The 24758-nt window shown below is 40.6% G+C and overlaps 1 protein-coding gene across 2 annotated transcripts; it reads left to right on the plus strand.

The window, feature by feature from the left end:
* The first annotated feature begins 1022 nt into the window (after positions 1 to 1022).
* Positions 1023 to 24649, plus strand: LOC114563765 (glycerol kinase). 2 transcript variants are annotated; one of them, XM_028590617.1, is made up of 20 exons: positions 1023 to 1372; positions 3971 to 4044; positions 5811 to 5917; positions 6070 to 6147; positions 7250 to 7329; positions 7629 to 7766; positions 8193 to 8302; positions 13352 to 13418; positions 15964 to 15999; positions 16099 to 16166; positions 16845 to 16887; positions 17007 to 17087; positions 17244 to 17322; positions 17716 to 17812; positions 18479 to 18563; positions 20134 to 20254; positions 20576 to 20719; positions 22057 to 22143; positions 22332 to 22406; positions 23778 to 24649. In XM_028590617.1, the coding sequence occupies exons 1-19, from the start codon at positions 1049 to 1051 to the stop codon at positions 22403 to 22405; spliced, it is 1893 nt and encodes a 630-aa protein (XP_028446418.1). In that variant the 5' UTR covers positions 1023 to 1048; the 3' UTR covers position 22406; positions 23778 to 24649. The 2 variants fall into 2 exon arrangements, with proteins under 2 accessions (XP_028446418.1, XP_028446419.1); XM_028590618.1 differs by lacking the exon at positions 22332 to 22406.
* The last annotated feature ends 109 nt before the right edge of the window (positions 24650 to 24758 follow it).

The following is a 24758-nucleotide window of genomic DNA, read 5'->3' on the forward strand; positions in this document are numbered from 1 at the left end:
TATCTTTGTTTTTAGCCATAACGTTATGTCTGTTTCTGTGTTGAAAGCAACACCTAACCAGACTCAAATTCCCTTGTGTTTACACTTACATGGCCAATAAGCAGTTTCTGATAAAAATCCGAAATATACTGTAAGTTCTTTATTTAGTATCTTTGCAGAGACCCCCAATTAAAAACAAATCGATTTGAGTCAAAGGCACCACGGTCTCGCTGTGTGGGCTGGCTCTCTGTTCTTTATCTAGCTAGTTGGCCTAGCTAAGACCAGCCAAATCACTGACTTATTTATTATGTAATGGGTTAATGTCAATCAAGCACCTTCATATTTGTTTTAACGTTGAATACCCTTAATAGTTCATTTGTTTGTATTTTTTGAGTGAATTGACGTTCATTTTGGGTAACAAGTGGACGCAACTATCACTAAGGCTGCAAGCTCCCTGCAAGTTATTTTTATGATTTTGATCATATATCTTGTGAGTATACCTTCGTTACGGTCCTAAGGAGGCATAAGACAGTAGCTGATTGTTGTTGATTTTGGTTAAATATGCCAAATTGCTATTTTATTTTGTTGTTCAAACGGCATCTGTCTCTTGTTGCCATGGAGACATTTCGAGTGTTCATGCAGTTTAATACTTTTTTTATAAGCATGATGATATTATTAGCCACACATTATGAGTAACACATAAGAACCAGAAAGTAAGCAAAAGAACACTAACAAAATGTGAATCTAAACAATGACAATATACTTTACTCTAGTTCAATATTAGGGGAAAAGTCACCCTGACGACGTAGACGTCTTTAGATAGTGAAGGCGTGTGTTTCACACGTTTGTAAGGCGACGTACTTAGTTTAGACGTCTTTAGTAGGTGTAAATTTGATGGGAATGCTAAACATACGCCGTCGCCACGTCGCCGCCGGAAAATGTTTGTACATGCACTCGCCGCCTAGTCGCCGCTGGTCTCTCGTCTGCAATCTCTATTAAATCAATTCCAAAATTCCACACGGTTTGGCGACGACGGGGAGGGTAACCTGCTCCTTCTCCTTCTCCTGGTATGAATGACACAATCCACTCGCCATACCCTGCGACCTCGGAGAACGTGCCCCCAAACCTGATTGGACAGAGCGTGGCGACGCCTTTAGACAGACAGCCAATCAGTGCGTCAGCACCGACCGGTTCCGGTGTACACCCACGGAACAGTGTTGTGGCTGGGCTGGCTGGTGTCAAACCACAACCTGGAGAAAACCACACTCGTGCCGTGCATCCCAGTAAAGGTGATATCAACCAGCCGGTAGTGTTAACGTCTTGTTTTCAGTGTTTGATGATGGATCCGCTGGTTGCTGCTATAGACCAGGGCACGAGCTCGACGAGGTTTCTGGTGAGTGACGTGTTGTAGAGTCGTAACATTAGCCTAATTAAGTGTTTTCACACAGACCGAGTGGTCTCTATTAATGCAACGTCTGTGTTTAACTTTCCTTCGGCATTTGCTGGACATAACTATACATACATAATAACTAATAACGAAGACTTCGACTGAAAACAAACTTGTTGCAAGTGGACATATGATAACCTAAGAATAAAGCTATTTTATTTTTCTTCAGGCTGCACCGGGCTGCACACGGCGAGGGGTAGCCTACGCTAATCCCCTCGATATGTGGTAACATTATTGTCGTTATGTATTAGTGAGCAGCGTTTGTGTTTATTCCTTAAACTACAAATACAACACATTTGCTGATGTGTTACTAATAGATGGAATTATATTGAAAATTAATCTTTTTCCTCGGGACCCCCTGTTACCCCCTCAAGGACCGCGTTCATGAACCCTTTCAAAGCGAACTGACTCACTACACCAGTTTTGTTAAGTTCATGTTAACCAGCTAAGGGACTATCCTTTTAAATGTCATCCCATTCATTCTCTGTGCCTGTGTGAATACTGCTGATACATTACTTTAAAAGTTGTCCTTGTGCCCCCACCAGATTTCTCCCAATTGTTGCTTTGTTGTCACCATTGAGCAAAATGAGTCTGGTTTAGGGATCCTTTGTGGATACATTTGGGCTTCCTGAAGTAGGTCAGCTGGAAGATTCTGACTCAGTTTGGAGCTCTGCCGAGATAGAAGTTCAGCTTGTGGTTAGATTTTCAAAGAATAGAGGGACAGGGTTTTTTATTTCTATGAAATCTGACAACTTATATGTACTACTGTAGACGTTTGGTATAATTTTGGGCATTATTAGTGGGGTCATTTACCAGATACAAACGTGGGTCCATTAGCCCCTGCGCTAAGCTATTCAGCTGATAACGCTACTCTACGCTAACTCTCCCAATGTTAGACCCAGTTGAAAAAAGCTTCTCTGGGGTGTGTTTGGCTCGAGGTCATGGTGCAAAGGACCCTAGGGTGAAGTTACTCTGAACCATCACTTTAACTAACTGAGACCACAGGGAGTCTTCATTGTGTGTCTGATCCTGAATTCAAACCACTAGATTAAAAGCTGCTTTTACTTAATTGATTGACAGGTCTTTATTCAAGGACTAACACTAGAGAAAAATTCAATCTATTATTATCTCTGACCCTGAGATTTTTTTTTTAGAGTGTTTTGTGATTAATACAACTATAATCTGTTTAGCAATACACACATGCATATTTAACATTTGGAGCCCAACCTTTGTCATTATGCTGCTGACAATATATCACACATTTATAGAGTTGTTCTGATTTCAATACCAGTATCAGAAAAGCCTCTGATACTGCCTAAAATGCTAGTATCAGTACAGGCAGGTATGCAAGTCAATGCAGGATCCAATGCCACATAATTTAGCCTTGAAAAAATTCTACTTTTAAGTAGTTTATATATGTTCTTTTTCTGTTATGAGTTTCAAACTAGATAGTAAAATAAATTTTTGTTCATGTTTTTCAAAATGGTTTAACCTGAGCAGGCCATTCAAACAATGATAGCAATCATATCACGCCCTTACAGGGTTAGTAGTGTACAACTGTTAAAAAATAAATATTTTAAATTCACTGGTATCGGAACGGTACTCGGTATCAGCCGATATGCAAGTTCAGGTATTGAAATGGGTATGGGGAAGGAAAGAATATTATCAGAACATCTCTACGTTTATGTGTTCAAAAGTTACAGAAGATTACAAACCGGTGCCATAACACTGCTCTGGATGTTTTCTTAATTAGTAACCAGTTCTTTCCAAAGGGCCTTGGACCCTGGCTGATTACTGATCTGTTGAGACTAGGTTAGGCACAGAAAAGGTCATTAAGACCAGAAGTTAAACCTTAAACCTGGCCGGTTGTTTGTGAGATTCATTGCAGAACCCAAATGACAATAAGTCATAACACATCTCTAGTCATAGATGATAATGATTAAGCCCTTGGCAAAGCTTTTTTCTGCAGTAGATAGACTATTTATTCACCTTCCCTGACCTGTTTATACACACAGTCTATGTAGTGTATAAAATGTGTCATGTAAATGATCTTTGACCTTTATTACTGGATGATTCAAGTTGATTTAACTAGTTTGCAATCTGCCTTCTAATCTGCAATCAAATCTGCCTTCTGTGCTAATACAAACAAACGGTTTGTCGGGGAAACTGTTCAGAATGAGGTCTCTTGAGTGTGTCAGTACATTTGGAAAGTGAAAGCACTTTATTTAGAATTTTACAAAATGTAATTATTTCTTGGCTAGCACCACAAACTAAATGCCACTTGGTCTGAGCGTCAAAGCCTGACAACGATCTCATGGAAACTTTGAATTGATGATAACATTCTGGCTAAGATGATACATGACTTGTATTCTGGGTCAACATTTTGGGGGCGAGAAGACAACCAAAATCACGAGGAACATAGTGTTAATTGAACTTGTTGGCATAAGTATTCAGTGGATACGATGTTGACAGATTTGTAGACACCGGAACAGCCTTTTGTTTTATTTCCATTCTTGGTCTCTAATGAATTCAGTTTCTCCACAGGTCTTCAACGCAAAAACAGCTGAACTGATGAGTCACCACCAAGTAGAGGTCAACCAGAGTTTCCCTAAGGAGGGGTGAGTTCTTTGAATTTCAATATTTTATGTGTCACACAGTTCAGCCCCTAAAAACATCCAGTTTACTATTACGTATGACAAATAAAAGCATCTCATCCTTACTTTTAAGAAACTAGAAATAGCAAATGTATGACATTTCTGCTTGAATGACAAAACGATTATTCGATTATCAAAATATTTTGCCAGTTAATATTTTGTCAATTGACAATTGATTAATCTTTGCTGCTCTGTCACAATGCTGGGCTGCCAATAAACTCTTCAAACCAACATAACCATATTCTCATGGTACAACTGGTTGTACAAATAGTAAATACTGTGGATAAAGTCAGTATTTTAGCTATTTGTTGAACGTTCTACAGAACGTCTTTGAGAATGGCAGAAAAGTAACTAACTTAATGTACAAAGAAATGAATGAGTTGCAGATTGTAACAACTATTCCTACTTTTTCCCTTTTGAATGCTTACTGGGTTACTGAGGTTACAATTTAACAGCATTTGACTAATCTTTTACTTCATTTGATGTGTACAACATAACTGAGTCTAAGGTCCAGCTCTTATTTTATTGGACGCACAAAAGATGCCTTGGTTGATACATATTCAGATGTTATTGTCTACTCCATTTCAAATCTGGGTGACAAACACTAGGGCTGCAACTAACAAATATTTTCATAGTCACTTAACCTGTAGATTATTTTTTCAATTAATCAATTAGTTGTTTGGTGAGTAGTATGTCAGAAAAGGGTGAAAAATGTCAATTTCAGTGTTTTCAGAAGCCCATGATGACAACTCAAAGATATTCAGTTTACTGTCACAGAGGAGTAAAGAAACCAGAGAACATTTACATTTAAAAAGCTGTGATCAGAGAAATCTTGACCTTTTTTTATAAATAGAGACTCAAACGGATTAATTGATTCTTAAAGTAGTTGCCGATTTAATTAAATGGTTGATAACTAATTGATGAATCTTTGCAGCTCTAAGGAGCACCCTGTACAAAGCAAACCTGTCCGGGACAGAAAACATTGTAGGCTGCGTAAATAATAGACATTGCTTATAAATTAGGAATCTTACAATTTAATAAATTGAAATCTTTGCTCTATGTTTTGTAACAGAAACTATAGCTAAGTGTAATTCAGTATATCCTTGTCTCAATGCACATATCCTGAAGCTACCAGTGATCAGTTTGGGTTATGTTGTAAGGTTATATCAGCCAGAGAAGCCGCTATTTACTTAAGTAATTCTCAGAAAGACCACCAACAGTTTCCTCTACATGGTTTATAGAGCTCAACAGTGTGGTTCCAGAAGTAAAAATCCCATTAATTTTCTCTGGAAGGATTTTGATTATCATTCATAACGTCTAAACCATCCGAGGTAGACTGACCTGGAGCTCCGAGGTAGACTGACCGGGAGCTCCGAGGTTGTGAAACGAAGGTTTCTGCTCCTGTATAAGATAGAAGTCCGTTTGAAATCAACCTTGTTTTAAGAAAAACATGTTTTATTCGCAATCTTATAGAGAAATACCGCACTGATTAGTGGAACTCACGGTTTCCATGGAAATGTTTACTGCACACATGAACACTGCGAACGGCTAGAGCATTCAACCTGTAACCCCAAACCCACTAACACAGCATACAGCCTTGTGATAGGTAGCAACACCACACACAGCTACACTGTATGGTGATGATTTTGTTGATATCTTTGTTGGACACAAAAAATACTATACATGTGTTTGTGCACACATTTATATGCCTGTATTTGTGTTTGGATCAGCTGGGTGGAGGAGGACCCCAAAGAGATAATGCAGTCTGTGTATGAGTGCATGGAGAGGACCTGTGAGAAACTCTGCCAGCTCAGCATCAACATCTCCAACATAAAAGGTGGGACACTGTTGTTGATAGCGAGGAGGTTAACCCCACCTACACCTGTAGCTGGATGAAAGAACGAAAGGAGACCGTTGACCACACCTCACAGAGAGGAATGGGTTGAAGAGGGAGTTATATTGGCATTTATGTTGTTGCTGTTTTCTCAGCGGTGGGGGTGACCAATCAGAGAGAGACGACCCTCGTTTGGGACAAAGAGACCGGAGAGCCACTCTACAACGCCATTGGTGAGTGCATTTTACATCTGAATGAACAAGTATCACTGAGAAAATATTTTGTTTACACATAAATTCTGTAATAATGATTTCAAATTAAGGCCCATTAGACACACTCTATAACAAAGTACTTCACATGGTTAACGTATATCAATAGGGCAAGTTGTGTACAAATACAAAGGTTTAATTAAATTAGACAAACTTCGATCAAATTTAGACACAATTCAAACTGTCATTAAAAAGATTCCCTTTGCAACAACTTCTTCTAATTGAGAAAACAATGAGATTATGTTATCTGGGAAACAGCCCAGCACATGACTGTTGTTGCATCAGATCGTGGTGTCCTATGTCATGTCTGTCCCTGCCCCGCCACCCACCATCTCATGTGGCAGTGATTCAGTGTAGGAGCTGAGCACATGCAGTCCCCGCCCACTCTAGGCATGTGTTATGATACCAGCAGGGAGAAGCTTTCATTCTTCCCCCTACTAGTGGCTTTAGTTCAGCTTGACAGGCTACTTTATCTGCAAGCTGTTCAGAATGCCTCTTGGTTGCTGTTAAACATATTTGGACCACAGGAACTTTCTCCTGGAACTAGGAACCTTCTGAGGAACTCTAAATTAAGTTCTTGGGGCTTTAATTCTCCCCAGAAAAGTCCCTGATCAGGGGGTAGTACTTTCTGTAAGTTCAGGAACCTTTGGGGTTAAAAGTTATTTTCTGATGGTTTATCAGTGGTTATTTTCTGAATCACAAATAAATAACCATCAACGACTCAACAGGTGATTATGTGGAGACAGACGCTCTTATTGTTTTATGGGGTCATAAGATAAGATAAAACTTTGGTCTGTTCACACAGAAAATGTTCTCCATCGTCTGCTCCAACAATCAACCGATAAAAAAACACAAACATAAAAATCTGTCTGGTCACCCAAAAAACATCTCACACACACACGCACGCAGTGGAAGTAGCTGTGGAGGCCATGCTGAAATGGGGCTGTAGAAAGCCCTAAATGTCAGTATTCCTTTTTTTGTGATTGGCCTAAAGTCATACAGACATTTTGTCTAATCTAGATATTTTACGTTCCCATGCGTAAGCCGTTCTCTGCTTTGTCTGTAGTTTGGCTGGACCTGCGCACACAGTCGACAGTGGAGAGTCTCATTAACAAAGCTCCGGGCCAAAACAAAAACCACCTCAAGGTGAGGGAGATGGACAAGAAATCCTTCATTTGTTTTTAGCTTTCAGATTTTAGATTTAGGCTGCATTGTTCACAGTCTCAAGTAATGTGATCAGGGTAAGCATGTATAGAAAACGTATGTATGGCTGAATGGAATCCTTTGAGTCCAAATTACTAAAGGTCTTGTATAGTCATACAGTGATCACTTACTAGTCAACTCAACAGTGTGGGTTATTTGCCTTTTGATTTTCTAATATTTGAGCATATTTATGCTTCTTTTATACCAAACAAAAATCAGTATTTTTACTGTTCTCTCTCCAGCACAAGACAGGCCTTCCCATCAGCACCTACTTCAGTGCAGTGAAGCTCCGATGGCTGATTGACAATGTGGACGAAGTGCGACAAGCAGTGCAGGATGAGCGCGCCATGTTTGGCACGGTGGACTCCTGGATCATCTGGGTAAGAGCTGCTCAAAGCCTGCAGCTGTGCACCAGCTGTTTAAAATCATGACATAGAGAACACATTTCAAGCAAATAAGTTTCCATGTTCACTAAATCTACACCCCTTTTTTATTTGCAACCTTTTTAATGCGAACGTAGGCTACATTTACACTTCTATGTTTTTGTTTAAAAACGCATATCTTTACACCTCACATCCACACTACTTCGCCGAGTCCCATTCTCTAAAACGGAGACATTTAGAACACTGTCCCCATTTTGGTTTGAGAGCTCTGGGGTTGCTTGTAGTCTGTACTACAGGAGATCATTTCTAAAACGGAGCCTAAACACTTTCGTGGACGGAGAATGTTTTTCTTTCAAAACACTGTTTGAAATTGAAAATGTAGTAGCGTGGATGTAGCCTTAGTCCAGTGTTGTTTTTCCTCAGTGTCTGACGGGGGGAAAGAACGGAGGGGTCCACTGTACAGACGTCTCAAATGCTAGTCGCACCATGCTCTTCAACATTCACAGCATGGACTGGGATCCTGAACTCTGTAGGTAAAAAAAACACGTGCGCCTACACACACAGTGGACCATTTGATGAGCATGTAAACGACAGTTTTTTTGTGTTGTTTTTTTGCTTTTTTGTTACTTATTTTTTATTTTGAATATTCTTTAGATCTCCTTTTACAGCAATTACTTCCACTCCGAAACAATATCCTTTTACAAGGGGTCTTAACATTCACACGCTCTTACGTATATGGTCAAGTCCACAGGAGAATATGTCCAGAAGTACAAGGAAGAGAAGAAATAAAAATAATAAGTAACAACATTGAAAATAAACAATGTAAACAGAACAAACATCAACTTAAAACAAAACATGGGTTGTTACAAGTTCACCTGGCAGATATAATCAGTTAGTTCTAACGATCCTCCATCACCGTCATTAATGGTGCCCATCTTTCAATGAAAAGTTTCCTGTAATCTCAACGAATGTAATTTTTTTCCATAGTGTAAATATTTCTTAAAATTGTTAGCCTGTAAACAACTGGTTTTAACAAACACGCCTCAAGCGTACACAACACTGGGTTTCACTGGGAAATGGGGAAGATGGGAAACTGTGTTTCTGTGTAAGAAAACCCCACAGGCTAACTTTAAAGACTTTATATTGACGGTGATGCTATGCCCACGTCAATAAAAAAATATTTTTAGTAAACTGAAACTGAGGAAAGCTCAAACATTTTAAAGAAAAAACTGAAACTAAACTGAAACTATATTGCCAGGTTAAAACTAAAGCCTAATAAAAAATAAAATGAACAGAAATCATTTGAGTTTTAATTTTTCACTACCGAAAAAGAGACCACATGAATTTCTGTCAACTCTCGTGACGTTGAACCAGAGATGGGGACTCAAGTCTGAGACTCGGACTCGAGTCGCACTTAAGTCACACAAACCGCTGACTTCAGACTTGACTCGGACTCAACCCAAAACACTTCAGACTTGTCTCGAGCTTCGAGACTCGTCAACAACCTGTTTTCATACAATTATTGCTTTTTAAATCTAAATTTATTCATGTATTTCTATTTTATTTTATTGGCGCATATACGGGGAAATGTATGACGAGCTGTATGTCCCCTGCCCTTTGCCCTAATGTGCAATGTAACGCATCCGCCTATGTGCGCGCACTCACATATAAAATTTGCCGATGGCCACCAAGTCCTCCCGGAGTTATGGCTTTTGTCATTAGTTTTGCTTTCAATAACTTTGTAAACAGTGGCGGTAAGCGAACAACTACACCAAGATAAATGATGCCGGATCAACAACGTCGGACTTCATCAGGCATCTACAGTAAAAACGCACCAGATAGGTCAGTCACTCACACACTAATGTGAAAATAGAAGTTGCATTTAGCATATATCGTCACAGGCTAACCATTGCAAAATGTTGTGCTAATGCTGGGAACAGGCAAATAGTATATTTATAGTTAGTAGTCGCTGAGGTTAAGAAAGGAGGAGGCGGGACGCATGGATCCATCTCCCCAGGAACAAGCGCTGTGCCGGGTGGGAAAACTCATGTGATGCGTAATTGATCCCGTGGATGATTTGTAGGCTATTAAGTGTGTACAAGTTTCTACTTGTGGAATGAATGCTCCGTGACACGTTCGTACAACTCGAGAGGCTTCTCCTTTTTATTTGTCTCCTGACATATCAACAGTATATACCGTAGTATATGGCGTTACATACTAGCCCCGTTTCCTGACTGACTTAAGCACTGTACATCCTGCCCCGTTGTAGAGCCTCATCACTATGTGTGTAACCTTACGCCATTAACTAGATCCAGCCTGTGAACAGTTATGACATCTGTCCTTTTTTTGAGTTGTAGGCTTATTAACAGTTTTTTTTTCTTACAATACTTAATAAGACTGGGTAACCTGAGGTCATGAGGTAGATTGCCCATGCACCTCCATAGCTGCTGGAGATTATTCTGCCCCACTATGCAAGCTATGTGTTAATCACAAAGTCTATCAGTCTCTCGGGTGGACGGACAATTCTCCCGTGAAGACGCACGAGCCTGAGCAGGGAGCTGTACCACAGGCTAGCACAGTCTGTTCTACAGGTGAAGATGGAGGCGAAGACCGGGAAGGTGGGGAATGTTCAGCCACCTGCATGTCTTCCATTGTGACTGGGTCCTGTGTAGGTAGGAAAGTTGGGCGAAAGTGTCACCTGTTCTTCCGCAGTGTCCCGTGATCTGTTTGGATCAGGTAGGTTCTCGGAGTTGGGTGTGGCAGGTGGACTGTCCTTGTTGTCGTCCAACCTGACTCACTGTCAAGTTTGACTGCCACACTGTCCCCTGGATTGAGAGGTGGAAATGGTCTGACGCCGTGGTGTTTGTTGTAGGCACGCCTGTAGCTTTCTTTGGCCTTGGCATCAGCTTTACGCACTTTTGAGAAGTCCGGCCATCTTGGAGACAGTACCGTGTTGACTGTGGGCACTGTTGTCTTGATCTGTCAGCTCATCATGAGCTGAGCAGGACTGCAACCCGTACTCTCTGTGGGGTTGTACCTCATTAGATAGTAGGCGTTGGCACCTCAGGGGAACTGCGTCTAAGTCTTTGTTATTAATCAGAGGAATCAATGGTTTGTGGTTTGTGTGCACTGTGAACTTGCTAAGACCATACAGGTAAGTGTAAAATCTTTCACAGGCCCAGACTACAGCCAGTCTCTTTCTCTATCTGTGCGTAGCGCTTTTCTGTATCAGTCAGTGCTCTAGAACAGAACGCTACTGGTTTCAGTCCCTCAGGGTGTCGTTGCAGTAGAACACTACCCAGCCCATAGCTACTTGCGTCTGCACTCACTATTGTAGGTTTGTGTACATCATAGAAAGCAAGAGTTGGTGCTGTGGTGACAAGTTTCTTTACCTTTTGAAAGGCGTTTAATTGTGCAGCATCCCAGGTCCAGGTTGTGTCGTCTTTTAGCAGGTCATTGAGGGGTTGTAGTGCATCGGTCAGGTTGGGCAAATATCTCCCCAGATAATGGACCATGCCCAGGAACCTCCTCAGACCCGGCATGTCCTCTGGCGGCTGCAGCTCCGTGATGGCACTTACTTTTGAGGGGTAGATGACATGACCCAAGTAGTTCAGCTGCCTTTGACATAAGTGGCACTTTTTGTAGTTTAGCTTTCAGCCTGCGTTGTCCAGGGTCCGGAGTACGTTTTGGAGCCTTTCCTTATGCTCCTCCTCATTCTTTCCGTGAATGAGGATGTCATCCATGTAAATCAACTTCAACTCCTTCCTGGCCTCTAAACAGTGCTGACATTTCTCTATGGAAGATCTGTGGTGCGCTGGAGATTCCAAAAGGGAGCCGCTTGAAGAAGTATCTCCCCATGGGTGTGATGAATGTGGTCAATTTAGCTGTATCACGCTTTAGCGTCGAGCAGGGAGAACACACAAGATTCTGCCAACCGTGGCAGTATGTCGTCCACTGTAGGTAGGACAAACCTTTTTCGTCGTTTTGACTTCACCTAGAAAGTGTCCATCGGACTGGCTGGCATTCAGTTCCACTATAGTCAGTTCATTTACTCTAGCAGAGTGACACACAACAACTTAAACTCAATCATATGTACAGTATTATTAATGGTGTAGCCCCAAAGTATTTGGGATTTCAGATTTTAATGGTACATACTCAACATGCCCATGAGACTTATCTACTCGGACTGTCTCACCATCTCCACTGCTTTCTCAAGTGTCAGGTCTGCCGTCAGCTGCAGCTTTTCAGACACTTCTTTATACTGCCCGACCAACTTCTTCAACTCTCCCCCACTTACTGGTGTTGCACCGAAGTCCAGCTTTTGTTGTTTGGGTGGTGGGGGACCTCCTCTCTGCTTCGCTCCACCTGCTGGGACTTGCTCTGTAAGTTTGACTGCAGTGCTGCAACTCCAAATGGTTCTTCAAATTTGACGTAGTCGCCACCAGCACAGAGTGTACAACCAACCTTAATACTTCCGTCTTTAGCTGACACAAACTCTAAATAGTGACTGTATTTCCAGCTAGAAAACGCGCATCTCTCTCCTCCCTCCATTGTTGTTTACGTTTGTGTCGCTGCGTGGTACACGTGAACTGTCCACATGCTGAAAATGTGACTTGTATATATTTTTACTAAGGAAAATGACAAATAGTAACGCACAGTGACTTGGATAAGTAACTTTAATCTGATTACTGGTTTGGAAATAGTAACGCGTTAGATTACTCGTTACTGAAAAAAGTGCTCAGATTAGAGTAACGCGTTATGTGGCTTCACTGCTCATATAGCGTGCGGATATATTCCTCTGCTGATTCACCTTGCTTCTGTGCTCTAAGGTGGAAACGAGCCCTCTCGTGTATAACGTTAACTTTCGGCACAAAGTAACTATTGAGCTTTGCCAACACCGTCTCGTAGTCGTCATCCCCTTCTTCCTTGCCAAAAACAAAAGTGTTGAAGACTTGCTCAGCCTCTTTGCCCAACGCATATAACAGCGTGCTAACCTGCACGTCGCTGCTCTCCCCGTTTAGCTTAGTAGCCATCCGATACCGCTGAAATCGTTGCCTCCATTCCGGCCACTGCTCCGGGCGCGTAAAGTCCATCGGTTCGGGGGGATTGAACTTTGCCATGAGTTACTTGTGTAATAAAGACTTGTGAACATCTCTGCATTGAACCACTGACACCGAACAGACCTGCCATTCCAGGACATGGCACTGTGCCGTAATTGCTTCACATCGAACACTAAAGTAGCACAAAGATTAAACTTTAAAGATGGCCATTCCTACCCAGTTCTCCATCTCTGTATTTTGTATGGATATGTAGCTGGATATTTCTAAAACATTATACCTGGCCCTAACAAAAAACTAAAACTAAATTATATAAAAACGAAAACTCAACCTTTTGTGAAAAAACTGAAACTAACACACTGAAAACTATTTAAAACTAAAATAAAATACTATAATAACCTTGCCTCATATTCCCCTAAAACAGAGTCAGCCTGTACTGCACAGCCGCTAAAATTCAAACACAATAATGTTTGTGTTTGGACTATTATAAACCTGCATCGTCGTGACTGATTGTGCTGCTTCTAGGTACTTTGACGTCCCGATGGAAATCCTCCCCAAAATCCGAAGCTCCTCTGAAATATACGGCTGGATGGTAAGTTCAGTTAAAGGTTTTCAAACGCGCTAGGTCTGTTCTGTTTCATAATACTTTGTGTTTCGAGATGGACCTGATAAGACCTGACCTTGTTTGAGAACTCCAGAGTTAAAAATCTGTGTAAATTAAGGCTAACTATAACCATAAAATATTCTGATGAATGCTTTCAGAAAAATATTTGAATCACTGTAGTGACCATAAAACCATAAAAACCTGATAAGATACAGTGTGTAATTCATCAGATAATGTGCAGATGGTGTTGATAGTGAAATGGTAAAGGACTTCCAGCTAAATTATTATTGTCCCTTGGAATTCACTTTTTAATTTCTGCTGGAGAAAGCTTTATTTTGTATTTCAAATAAAAGACTATTAAGAGTGATCAATAACTCACTCAACAAAAACATACTCTTTGTTGTATGTAAAATAATAGTAAACTGCAAATATTTCCCAACTCATGTGATAAAACATACAACGGGCAAAAAACCTTACACAAGCAAGCTCTATGCACGAGTTATGTATGAATTTTGCTGCTGCTTAAAATACAGTGTTACCCTTTTTTTTTTTTTTTTTTTTAAAGCAGACCTTTGCTACCATGGCTATTTGTACACTTTGACATCTCTGGTATCAACTCATCAATACCAATTCTTTAAATCATACTTCATGACTGTTTTTCTGATTTTTTTAAATACTATGACAAATTTCAGAGTTAAAAGGAGTACAATAAAAATAAATTTATTAAAATAAAAATTCCTTATTGTGGCCTCACCCTGATAAATGGCCTGATAAGATCCCATCATGTTGCCTTAACACAATGGCAGATGGTCTGATTGCAGGACAGGTAGAGGAGCCCAGATGAATTAGAAAGAAAACATACTGATTTAAAAGGGTAATGATGGTCATTTACAGAGGTGTGTGTGTGTCTGTGTCCGTGTGTGTCCGTGTGTGTCCACTGCTCGTATCTTATCTCCTGACCACAGCGCAGCCTTACATGAAAGCTGATTTATGTAACATGCACCTTACCCTGCAGTACAAGAGGTCAGCAACGTGGCAGCTTTGTTTGTTTTCCCAGTTTTTATGCATCCAATTTTGGCTGCGAGGCCAGCGCTGTAAACATGAAAGTCTGTCCCTGAATGATGAAGTTACACATCATTGGTCAGAGTAAGTGATGATGTCGGCTGAGTTGGAGCTTCCCCATTGGCCGTTGCTAGGGCTGGGTATCGCCAATGATTTCCTGAATCAGTTTGATTCTGATTCACAAGGTCCCGAAGGAATTGACCCCCAAAAAACATGACATTGTCACTGAAAAGGCATACCGTTGGGTATCCCTTTAACAATTTGGCCACAATTAAGCACAATGACTATACTAGCTTTCAACCTTGTCTTGTTCTTTTACCTCAGAATATAGTTGTTCTTTAATATTTACTGTTGGAAAGCCTCTACCCACATCCTGTACCGATGTTTATAATAATGCTAGAAGAGTCTTACTCTTTGGCTGTTACTACTCTTGCTTCACTGTATTATCCTGATGTTTGCAACAGCACATTTTAGTGGAAAAGTCCCTAATCATTCTTGGACTGAAATGGTCAAATTCCGCCAACAAGAGATAAACATGTAAACAAACTTTCTGCAGAGCTGTTTAACTGGCAAAGGTGTTACAATTGTTAGTATGATAACTTTCCAAAGATGATAATCCTTGTACACCAATGGTGTAATTGCACAAAGTAACGCAATCAAGTTCCTATTAGGTAATAAAAATGCTCTGCCCTGCGATGACTTTTTTCCTGTTGATGCAGTATGCATTACATAATGAGGACTTATTTCAATAAGCTGGAAATATGCACTGATAATATACTGAATCATTAAATTCTGGTTGGGATTACTACAGCCACAATATTCATTTATTTTTTTAGCAGTGAACATTTCATGATTCATGTTAAAGAAATAAAGTCCTATTATGTAGATCACCATTACATAAAAAAGGCAATTCTGTTAATATTTCCTATTATACTTAAGGGTGTTTTCACACCTGGCTCGTTTGGAGCAGTTGTTGAGAAACTGGGAGCATTTTCCCCCAAAAGATCAGTTCGATCAGACATATGTGACCACAGCAATCGCTGTCCAATGGTTCTGACCAATGAGAGAACAGTTTGCTCTTGTTTTGCATTTGTTTACAACTTTGAGACTGCTTTGGACCGCCGTTGAAATCGTTACTGTGTGAACACAAACGAACCAAGGGACAAATGCAACAATTGTTTCTTTAAAGACCCTGAATCGGAACAAAGCAAACAAGTCACATGTGTGAAACTACCGTTATTACTTGAATGTTTTTTTGTTACATGGGATTATTGCATTCTTGGCTACAAACAGGTATTTGTCTATCTCACATGTTGGATTCCCTACAATGTCCTGTTGCAGCTTCTGGCTTGATCCAAATGTTTTCAATAGTATTAACTGTGTGTCTTGTAAGACAAAAACACAACAGTCAGCATTATCCTGCAGTTATCCATCCAAACTCTAAACACGTGTGTTTCTGTCTTCTAACTAGAAATCCAGCTCTCTTGCAGGAGTTCCAATCTCTGGGGTAAGCACTTTTGCATGTTATGTAAACTTAACTTTGGTTGTTTGTGAGCATGTGTGTAAATGCATACATGGCCATAACTGGCAGCCTTGTTTCTCTCAGTGTCTTGGTGACCAGTCGGCTGCACTGGTTGGTCAGATGTGCTTTCAGGAAGGCCAGGCCAAAAACACGTAAGAAATCGCCCATTTCCTTCATATGACCGCTTTGCTACTGCTAGCCTGCGGGTTTGCACTTTAAGTCGTGCTGGTTATGGTTTTCATCAGTCCTTCCTTTTAGGGTTGAAGCAAGATGCCAGCTGAGGTACCAACATTACATAACCTTGAAGGCAGCCTGATGCATGTAAAACATGATCAGTGTTGACAACTGTTTTCAATGGAAAGCAGCTAAAGCAGCCCTTGATCAAGGCACTGGCTCTGATCTGGAGGTGGTCCCCGGGCGCTGTGATTGGCTGCCCACTGCTCCCTTCAGGGATGGGTTAAATGCAGAGAATGAATTTTGCTATGTGTATGTGACAATAAAAGTTAGTTTCCAAATCTAGTGAGAAACATGATTAAATTACCAATGTACAAATAGATAGTAAGGCTGCGGGTTTTGCAGAAAAAAAGAAAGCTAAACGTTTTGAGCATTGTAGAAAATTGGTATTGAGTTACAGTAAATATTTTACTTACTTATGTCCTTCTTAACCTGTTAATCAACTTCCAAGGCATATCATTCAGACATAGGGTTAACTTATACAGTAAGTGAGTGATGTTATTTTTCCTATGAGTCTTGAAGAAAAGAAAGTCATCCATTATTAAGTCACAGTTCTCTAATCTGCCTTTAATTTTTTCCATCCTTGCTATGTAAAGGTACGGGACCGGTTGCTTCCTGCTCAGAAATACAGGGACCAAGGTAAGATATTTTGGCCAAGAAAATATGATGTGCTACTAACATTTTAAATGACTTCCATTCCTTCTGTGCTGTTGTTACTTCCCACTCTGTATGATGTTCTTTCTTGTGATTGTGTTCAGCCTGTGATGTCAGACCACGGCCTGCTGACCACGGTTGCTTACAAACTGGGAAAAGACGAGCCTGCCTGCTATGCACTCGAGGTGTGTGAAAGCTTTTCATTAGTCAGTCTCCTTTTGGTTTCTAAATCAGTCCCAACATTGCAACAGTGTCCTCCGTGGTGTACCCTGGTTTGTTATTTCCACCTGCCTGCTGCTCTAATGTGATTTGGGTCCATTGTTTTCCTTTCTTCCTCCTAGGGTTCTGTAGCCATCGCAGGGGCGGTGGTGCGGTGGCTGAAGGACAACATGGGCATCGTGCAGTCTTCCTCAGAGATCGGTACTAACACTGTTGCATCTTACCTAGTCTCATATTGCCAGCTCTATCTCCACAGCTCTGTGGAGTCAGGTCTGGCTACACCACAGATACATTCTGGGATAGGAGAAAAAAACGCTCTGGGTTGTTTGCATTTCTTTAAACCAATCACAGTTGCTACGGACGCAGCGATGGGATTTTGAGAACGGCGACACACAGAGAACGGACAATGTCAGGCTTTATCCTGGAAATGTACTTCTGTTGATCCAGATTACATCTTACATAACTTGGTGTGACATTCATGACTCATTCATAACTAAAATCTGTATGTAGCAGCTTAATTGCTTTTTGGTTATATTATGTAGAAAGCAACACATTTGAGTTTGACAGACAATTCTTCCTCCTGTGTCATTTCAGAGAAGCTCGCAGCTGCAGCAGGCACATCTTACGGCTGCTACTTTGTGCCGGCTTTCTCTGGGCTCTATGCCCCCTACTGGGAGCCCAGTGCGAGAGGGTGAGACAATCAGCTGTTCAAACATGACTGAACTATCAACTGTGATTTGACCCTAAAAATGAGGAGAAAATTTGAAATCAAGTAAACATGTGATACTTGTTCTAAAGTTAGTTTTCTTGTGGTTTCTTACCCATGGATTGTCAGCAACATGAAAACATGAAAATACACCATTAGCTGACCTAATTGTAATCCAACAAACTGCCTTAAAGGAGCAGTGTTTAGGATTTAGGTGGATGCCTATATTATTCATAATTATCATTGTGTATAATAATCATAATCATAATAGGGTGGTGGTGGCACAGTGGATATGACACATGCCTTTGGAGTGGGAGACCTGGGTTCGAATCCCACTGCGATACATCAACCAATGTGTCCCTGAAACTAAGAATCGTTGAGTTTGCTTTAGCTTAGAATGAGCCCTTCATATCTACATAGGGAGTGGGTCCTCTTCCAAGGAGCCCACCATGTTTCTACAGTAGCCCAGAACGGACAAACCTAGAGAGGGCATGTCATATTTCTTTTCTCAACACACTTGGAAAAGGAGGGGTGAGGGGTGGGGTATTTGGTTTGTTACAATCTGCAACCTCACTCAATCCTACACACTGGTCCTTTAATGACAACATTATAGCCGTGTGTTTTAATCTATTTCCTCTGGTTGTTTTCCAGCATCATCTGTGGGCTCACTCAGTTCACCAACAGGAACCATTTGGCTTTTGCTGCCCTGGAGGCCGTCTGCTTTCAGACCCGAGAGGTGAGCAGTGTCTCCTCTCTTCTCCGTCAACCTGTTTAGTTCTGGCAAGGCGGGGATTCTGGTTCTTTTGTTTGAGGATGGGTTGATTTCAAAGATGTGATTGACTTTCTTTTGAAGAAACAACTTGCACATCCAAACATTGCATTGAAGGTATCATCAACTTGGCAACAGAGGATCAAATCCCACACTCTGCACTTGCTATAGCATCACCTTTTATTTACAAAAACTAACGTTTTGGTCCCTCCGGACCTTCATCAAGAGTATGAAGTAGAGTGCGGGATTTGTTCCTTTGTTTCCAAGGACGTGATGACAAAAGTGCATGCAACGAAAACAGCAAGGTACAGCAATACTTGTCCATGTGTGACTAGGTCTGGGCAATAAGTCAATATGATAATTTATCGTCTTTCGATGGAATCATATCGTGATTAAATCATATGTCAACATATCGTGATATACAATTAATAATGATAATAATAATAGCTTAATAACAAGCACATGCTAACTCATATTTCTCAGAAAATCTGTTGTGAAACATTTAGAGGAAATATCATTTTAAGAATTGCAGATTTGTCTTAACATCACACTAGTTTTGTGCATGCATGTAAACATATGTATATAGCTGGGGAAAAAAATATAAATTGTTTCTATAAAATTTCACTTGAAACTGTTTACCACATTGTTGATAATTATTCATCTAATAATCTCATTGTAAAAAAAATATTTTGTAAAAGCACCAATTGTCAATCCTACAATATCTTCGCAATATCCACATCAATGTATTTGGTCAAAAATATTGTGATATCTGATTTTTTCCATATGGCTCAGCCCTATGTGTGACAGTTGGCTGCAGATACATTACACGTTTATTATACGTATGTTTTTTATTGTTGTTGCTTGTTTGACATGTCTCATCAAATGGTCCTATTATGGATTTGCTTAAAGGACAATTCTGTTATATTTCCACTTGATGTATTTCCCATAAATGTGGAAGTTGTAATTCTATGGCTCGTGCTAACTTTGCACTCACCACGTCTGCTGAAAAGATTCAAGGAAACAAAAGTATTGCGCATATATCAGAGCAAGCTGGAGCCTCCAACAGCTTTCCAAAATAACTTTTACGTGAATCGTTCCAAACTCTTGTGAAATAGCCACCATGGCTAACTGCACATGGATCTACATCCGGTTTAAGCTGCTAACTGACCTAACCCCTCTGTATATTCATCTGTCTACATGTGTGTGGCTGAGCGGTCTTCTAAGCAAACTCAAAATGTTTCTTGAAATCCCTCATACAAAGTCATAATGGCTACATTTATGTGAAATACGCCTGGTTAATTTTCCTTTTAAATTGATGCAGTGAAGGTTAAGTGTATCTTTTGTTTTTGAATTTTTGCAACCAACTGATAAGCATGTAATCCCTTAATAGAAATGAAGACACTGAAAATACCAAAGCACCAACTTTATTTCAATAGTTATGTTGTTGTCGTAAAAGACCCTGGTTGAGGTTTTTTGCGTGAGTGGTATTGGCTGAAATTGGTTTGTGTTTAAGTGAGTGGTGCTTTGTGTGTATCAGATCCTTGATGCGATGAACCAGGACAGCGGCGTCCCTCTGACACAGCTGCAGGTGGATGGAGGCATGACGTCCAACAGATTACTGATGCAGTTGCAGGCCGACATCCTCTGCATACCCGTAGGTAAGAGTACACTCATCGCGCACGCATGTACTCGTACATACACATAAAATAAATATACTGTAATATCTTAACTGTAATATTAAGTTACAAGAATGCTTATCTTATAACCTGTCCGACTTTTGTCCCATTTAAGACACACAGACCTGCGACCTACACCTACCTATGTACCTGCAAAGTACAAAGACATTAGACTTAGACATTTAAACCTGATTATCTGTCACATAAAAACATTTGCATTTTGCATTTCAATAAATTAAATTGCCTAGTATTGTACTTAATTTTGAATGTTTCTGCCTGCGTGTGGGGCTTGTGTTGGTCCAGTGCGCCCCAGCATGTCGGAGACCACAGCTCTGGGTGCAGCCATGGCAGCGGGGGCAGCAGAGGGGGTGGGCGTGTGGAACCTGAGCCCCAGTCATCTCCCACATGTCACATCTGAGAAATATCAACCACAGATCAACTCTGACGGTAAGGGGAAAAAAAACACCCAGAGGAAATGTGTGGCGCTCTTTGAAAGAACGTGATCCAGTTGATATGTGCATGTGAGTCTCAAAGATAGTCAGCTAACGCCTCATTTGCTGCCATCTAGTGGATGTTGTCATCATCACAGTGTGTCTTTGAAAAAACTGGAACAAAAAAAGTGCTGGGAAAAGAAATTAGAGCTGGGCAATATGGTGAAAATCAAATATCACAATATTTTTGACATCAATGTCGATATTGCGGCGATATTTTGGGGTTGACTATTGGTGCTTTCACAAAATATTAACACAATGAGATAAATAATCACCAATTGTGAGGTAAAGGCAAATATTAAAACAGCTAGAACAGTCTGGAGACTTTACTGTAATTTCAATTCAATTTTATTTATAGTATCAAATCATAACAAGAGTTATCTTGAGACACTTTACAGATAGGGTAGGTCTAGACCACACTCTATAATTTACAAAGCCCCAACAATTCCAGTAATTCCCTCAAGAGCAAGCAGTGCGACAGTGGCGAGGAAAAACTCCCTCTTGGGAAGAAACCTGGGACAGACCCAGGCTCTTGGTAGGCGGTGTCTGACGGGCCGGTTGGGGGTATGATGAACAGTGGCGATAATAGTCAAATTAATAATGGAACAGTGACTTCAAATGGTAGTCGTAGTAGTTCGCTGCAGGGCGTTACAGGAAGTAGCGTGGCCCAGCAAAGCATGGATGGACGTAGCAGGAAGTAGCAGGGTTCAGCAGGAAGCTGCAGGGTTGAGCAGGAAGCAGTAGGGTTGAGCAGGAAGCTGCAGGGTTCAGAAGGAAGCTGCAGGGTTCAGAAGGAAGCTGCAGGGTTCAGCAGGAAGCAGCAGGGTTCAGCAGGAAGCTGCAGGGTTCAGCAGGAAGCAGCAGGGTTCAGCAGGAAGCAGCATGACATTGCAGGGCACCGCTGAGCTCAGCAGGGAGTGCAGCAGGACCACGGCGACCGCTGGAACCAGAATCTTGGTGCCAACGTTCTCCAAGGAAATACGCTGGGGGAAAAAACATAAGGACTCCGGGGAGTAAACTCCCCAGAAGCTAGGATTAGTAACAAGCATTTCTGGGACTGGATGCACACAAATAGTAATAGAAAGGGAGAGGAGAGAGCAGCTCAGTGATAGTAATGTAGCCTTTAAAACCAGGAAAACTTGTTGTGTCATATCATGATATTACAATATCCTAAATTTATGACGATATCTCGTCTAATATATCACTGTCGATATAATATCAATATATTGCCCAGCCCTAAAAGAAATTGCGCTGTATCCCCTTGCCTGACTTGTGTGTCCTCTTTGCAAACAGAGAGCGAGTTTCACTTTGCTCGATGGAAGAAAGCCGTCCAGAGATCCATGAACTGGGAGACCGCAGAGCCTTGCTGCAATGCCAATGGTACACAATTGCAATATTTGTCCTATTCAGAAAAAATAGGACTAAAGTAAGACGTTATTACAGCAGTTGTATGAATCCATGACTTAAAGGAATTGCTTTAATGTGGTTTCTGTAGCATTGTTTTTCCTGATTCTCCAGTCTGACTGTGATCCATCTTGGATGCTCTCTTTCTTATCCACTGAGAACAGGTTTAGGAAAGAAGATGAACGGAGCCCCATGGGGGGTTCCTCCCATCCCTCCCCCCACCAGAGCAGACCCCTAAGGTCTGACGTTTACTGCCGCTGCATGCCACCTGACCGAGACAGCTTGAAGTGCTGAAACGCTAACTTGTTCATGGTGTGGCGGGGTTGTGAGACTGTGGCATTACTAACACAGTGTGTTGAAGGGTTTGACCGACGCAGATCTTTCATATCCAGTAGAGATGTTTTTATTATTGGACACTCAGGTTTCCATTGATTCATGTTTTTTACAAGCTTTTTAAAGAAGAGATCTACCTTAGCTGCTGAATGGTAAATAAGGAATAACGAACTAATAAAAAAAATAATAATAACGGAGTAAATTTTATAAGACATTTTAAATGTAGCTATACTGAGAGGCATCTCCATCAAATCAGTTGTGGATGACATTATTGTCAAACAAATCAGCTCTGTATCGGTCCAGCCCTAGTGTTTATGTTGCATGGATGTTCACACACATTACTGCATTTTTTCTTTCTTCCTGCTGAAAAAAAGGGCTGTTTAAGGTTAGAAACCAGTTTAAACCTGTGTTGTCTGGATCACATAGTGTCTAAACCCGATTGCTGTGTCCTTGCAGCAGAGGTTTATCTGGACAGGTGGTTTAGTCTTAATGTAGTTGTTGTGTCCTTTACAAGTCACTTAGACACCCTAGAGGTATGCCATGGTATCTGAGGTTTAATTGAAACCTAGTAATAGACATAGAGACAAAAAGAGAGGTTTAGGTGAGGGTCTGTCTGTATGACTGATCACTGCTCCTAATGCTGAGGATGGATTAAACGCAGAGATTGAATTTTACTACATTGTACTGTACGATTGTTGATGTGACAAATACTACTAATAGTTTATTTAGTATGTCAAAATATGATAAAGCGATGAGTGTGAGTCAGATACTAAATACATCCAAAATGCATCCAACCTGAGAATAATCCAAGCCAACTCATTTTCACAATGGTTTAGAGCTGTAAACTGAAAACAGTTTGTGTCCAAGACGATGTCCGTATGATCGACGTTATTAAAATGTTTCAATATATAATCTAGTAGAAAAAAAAAAACTTGTCTGAAATCAGACAAATACACAGATCTTATGTATCTTATCTATGATTCTGCTTCCTCTGACACATCTTAAGGTATCTTTATAATGCATCGGGCTTAGCTGCAGTTCAGATGAATCTGGGCTTGCTTTAACTGAGCAGTCAGGTCCAGCTTGAAACCTCTGCACGTTAGCTACGCCCGTTCCAGATAGTTAGATGTTAAAATTGACAGAGCAACAGCCCCAGAGGGTTTCCATGTTTGGGTACAATTATTTTCTTGAACTAACCACTTTGCCTCTACACTTTGTATTCAACCAGAAATGTATTTGTCTGTCTCTCTGAGAATGATCTTCTTTTCACCCCAAAGATCACCAGCACTGACTGTGCTACAGTACCTTCATGGGAACATGAAAACATACCTTTGAGCAAGACTGGAAGAGGAAATGTGCCCATGGTGCAGTATGCAGTCATTGTGGGTGATCCATAGCCTGCTAGAAGTAGTATACCCATGGCTGTGACATTACTGAAAAAACTGTTTATCAACCTCAAGTGCCAGCCGGAATGAAGACTTTGAAGAGCTTTTTGAAGCAAGTGTGGAACCATTTTTTATGGAATTTCTTGGGTCTTCCTTTTCTGAAAAAGGGAAAGTGTTCTTAAACCCCCCTTTTAATAACTATGGATTTGCCTTCTTCACCTTGTAAAATAAACATAGGGGAACTCTTGTTCGTAGTCGGAAATAACTATTGTACCTCATCACTGTAACAAAAGGGGATACTGTACTGTTTTTTTTTCTTCTATTTGTACTTTTGGGATGTATGAGATTAGTGAGACTAATTCAGTTGTGGGGTGGTGGGGTATTTGGTTCTTGAAGTTAAAGGTCTGATATATTTGGGCCGAAAAATTATTTCCTATATTTTTACAAGTTGAGTTTTTGTTGGATTAAGTGGGGTCTGACATCGAGCTGACACTGCGCAGGCTCACAACAGCACTTTAAAATGTATGTGTATGGAGAGGATTACTGTAGGAACCATGCAGGTTTTTAAGGGGAATACTGTTTTTAGGAAAAGATGTTCATCATTACATCAGTGCTAAGAATAAAGGGAAACCCCCTTACAGTCAATCGTGTGAAGTCAAAGCAACATGATACATTTAAATTTCATATTGCGTCATATTGAAAAACAAGCACAAGCTTTTTAGATCTGACCTATCATACACATCTTGGGAGCTCACTTTAATTTAGAATAAGACAACTCAAAATGAAGTTGTTTTCTTAGTTTTTATTGAGATTTTTCATGATTTAAACATTTAGTTACTGTATTTCTAATAACTGACTTTGTAATGTGTACCT

Source organism: Perca flavescens, chromosome 11 (genome assembly GCF_004354835.1).
Source record: "Perca flavescens isolate YP-PL-M2 chromosome 11, PFLA_1.0, whole genome shotgun sequence".
NCBI lineage: Eukaryota > Metazoa > Chordata > Actinopteri > Perciformes > Percidae > Perca > Perca flavescens.

Excerpts from the sequence above, each read along its gene's own strand:
- LOC114563765 (XM_028590617.1), top strand. The coding sequence starts at position 1,049 with ATGAATGACACAATCCACTCGCCATACCCTGCGACCTCGGAGAACGTG. Across the intron at positions 6,148-7,249 it reads GCCACTCTACAACGCCATTG|TTTGGCTGGACCTGCGCACA; the intron begins GTGAGTGCATTT and ends CTTTGTCTGTAG. Across the intron at positions 20,720-22,056 it reads ACCACAGATCAACTCTGACG|AGAGCGAGTTTCACTTTGCT; the intron begins GTAAGGGGAAAA and ends CTTTGCAAACAG.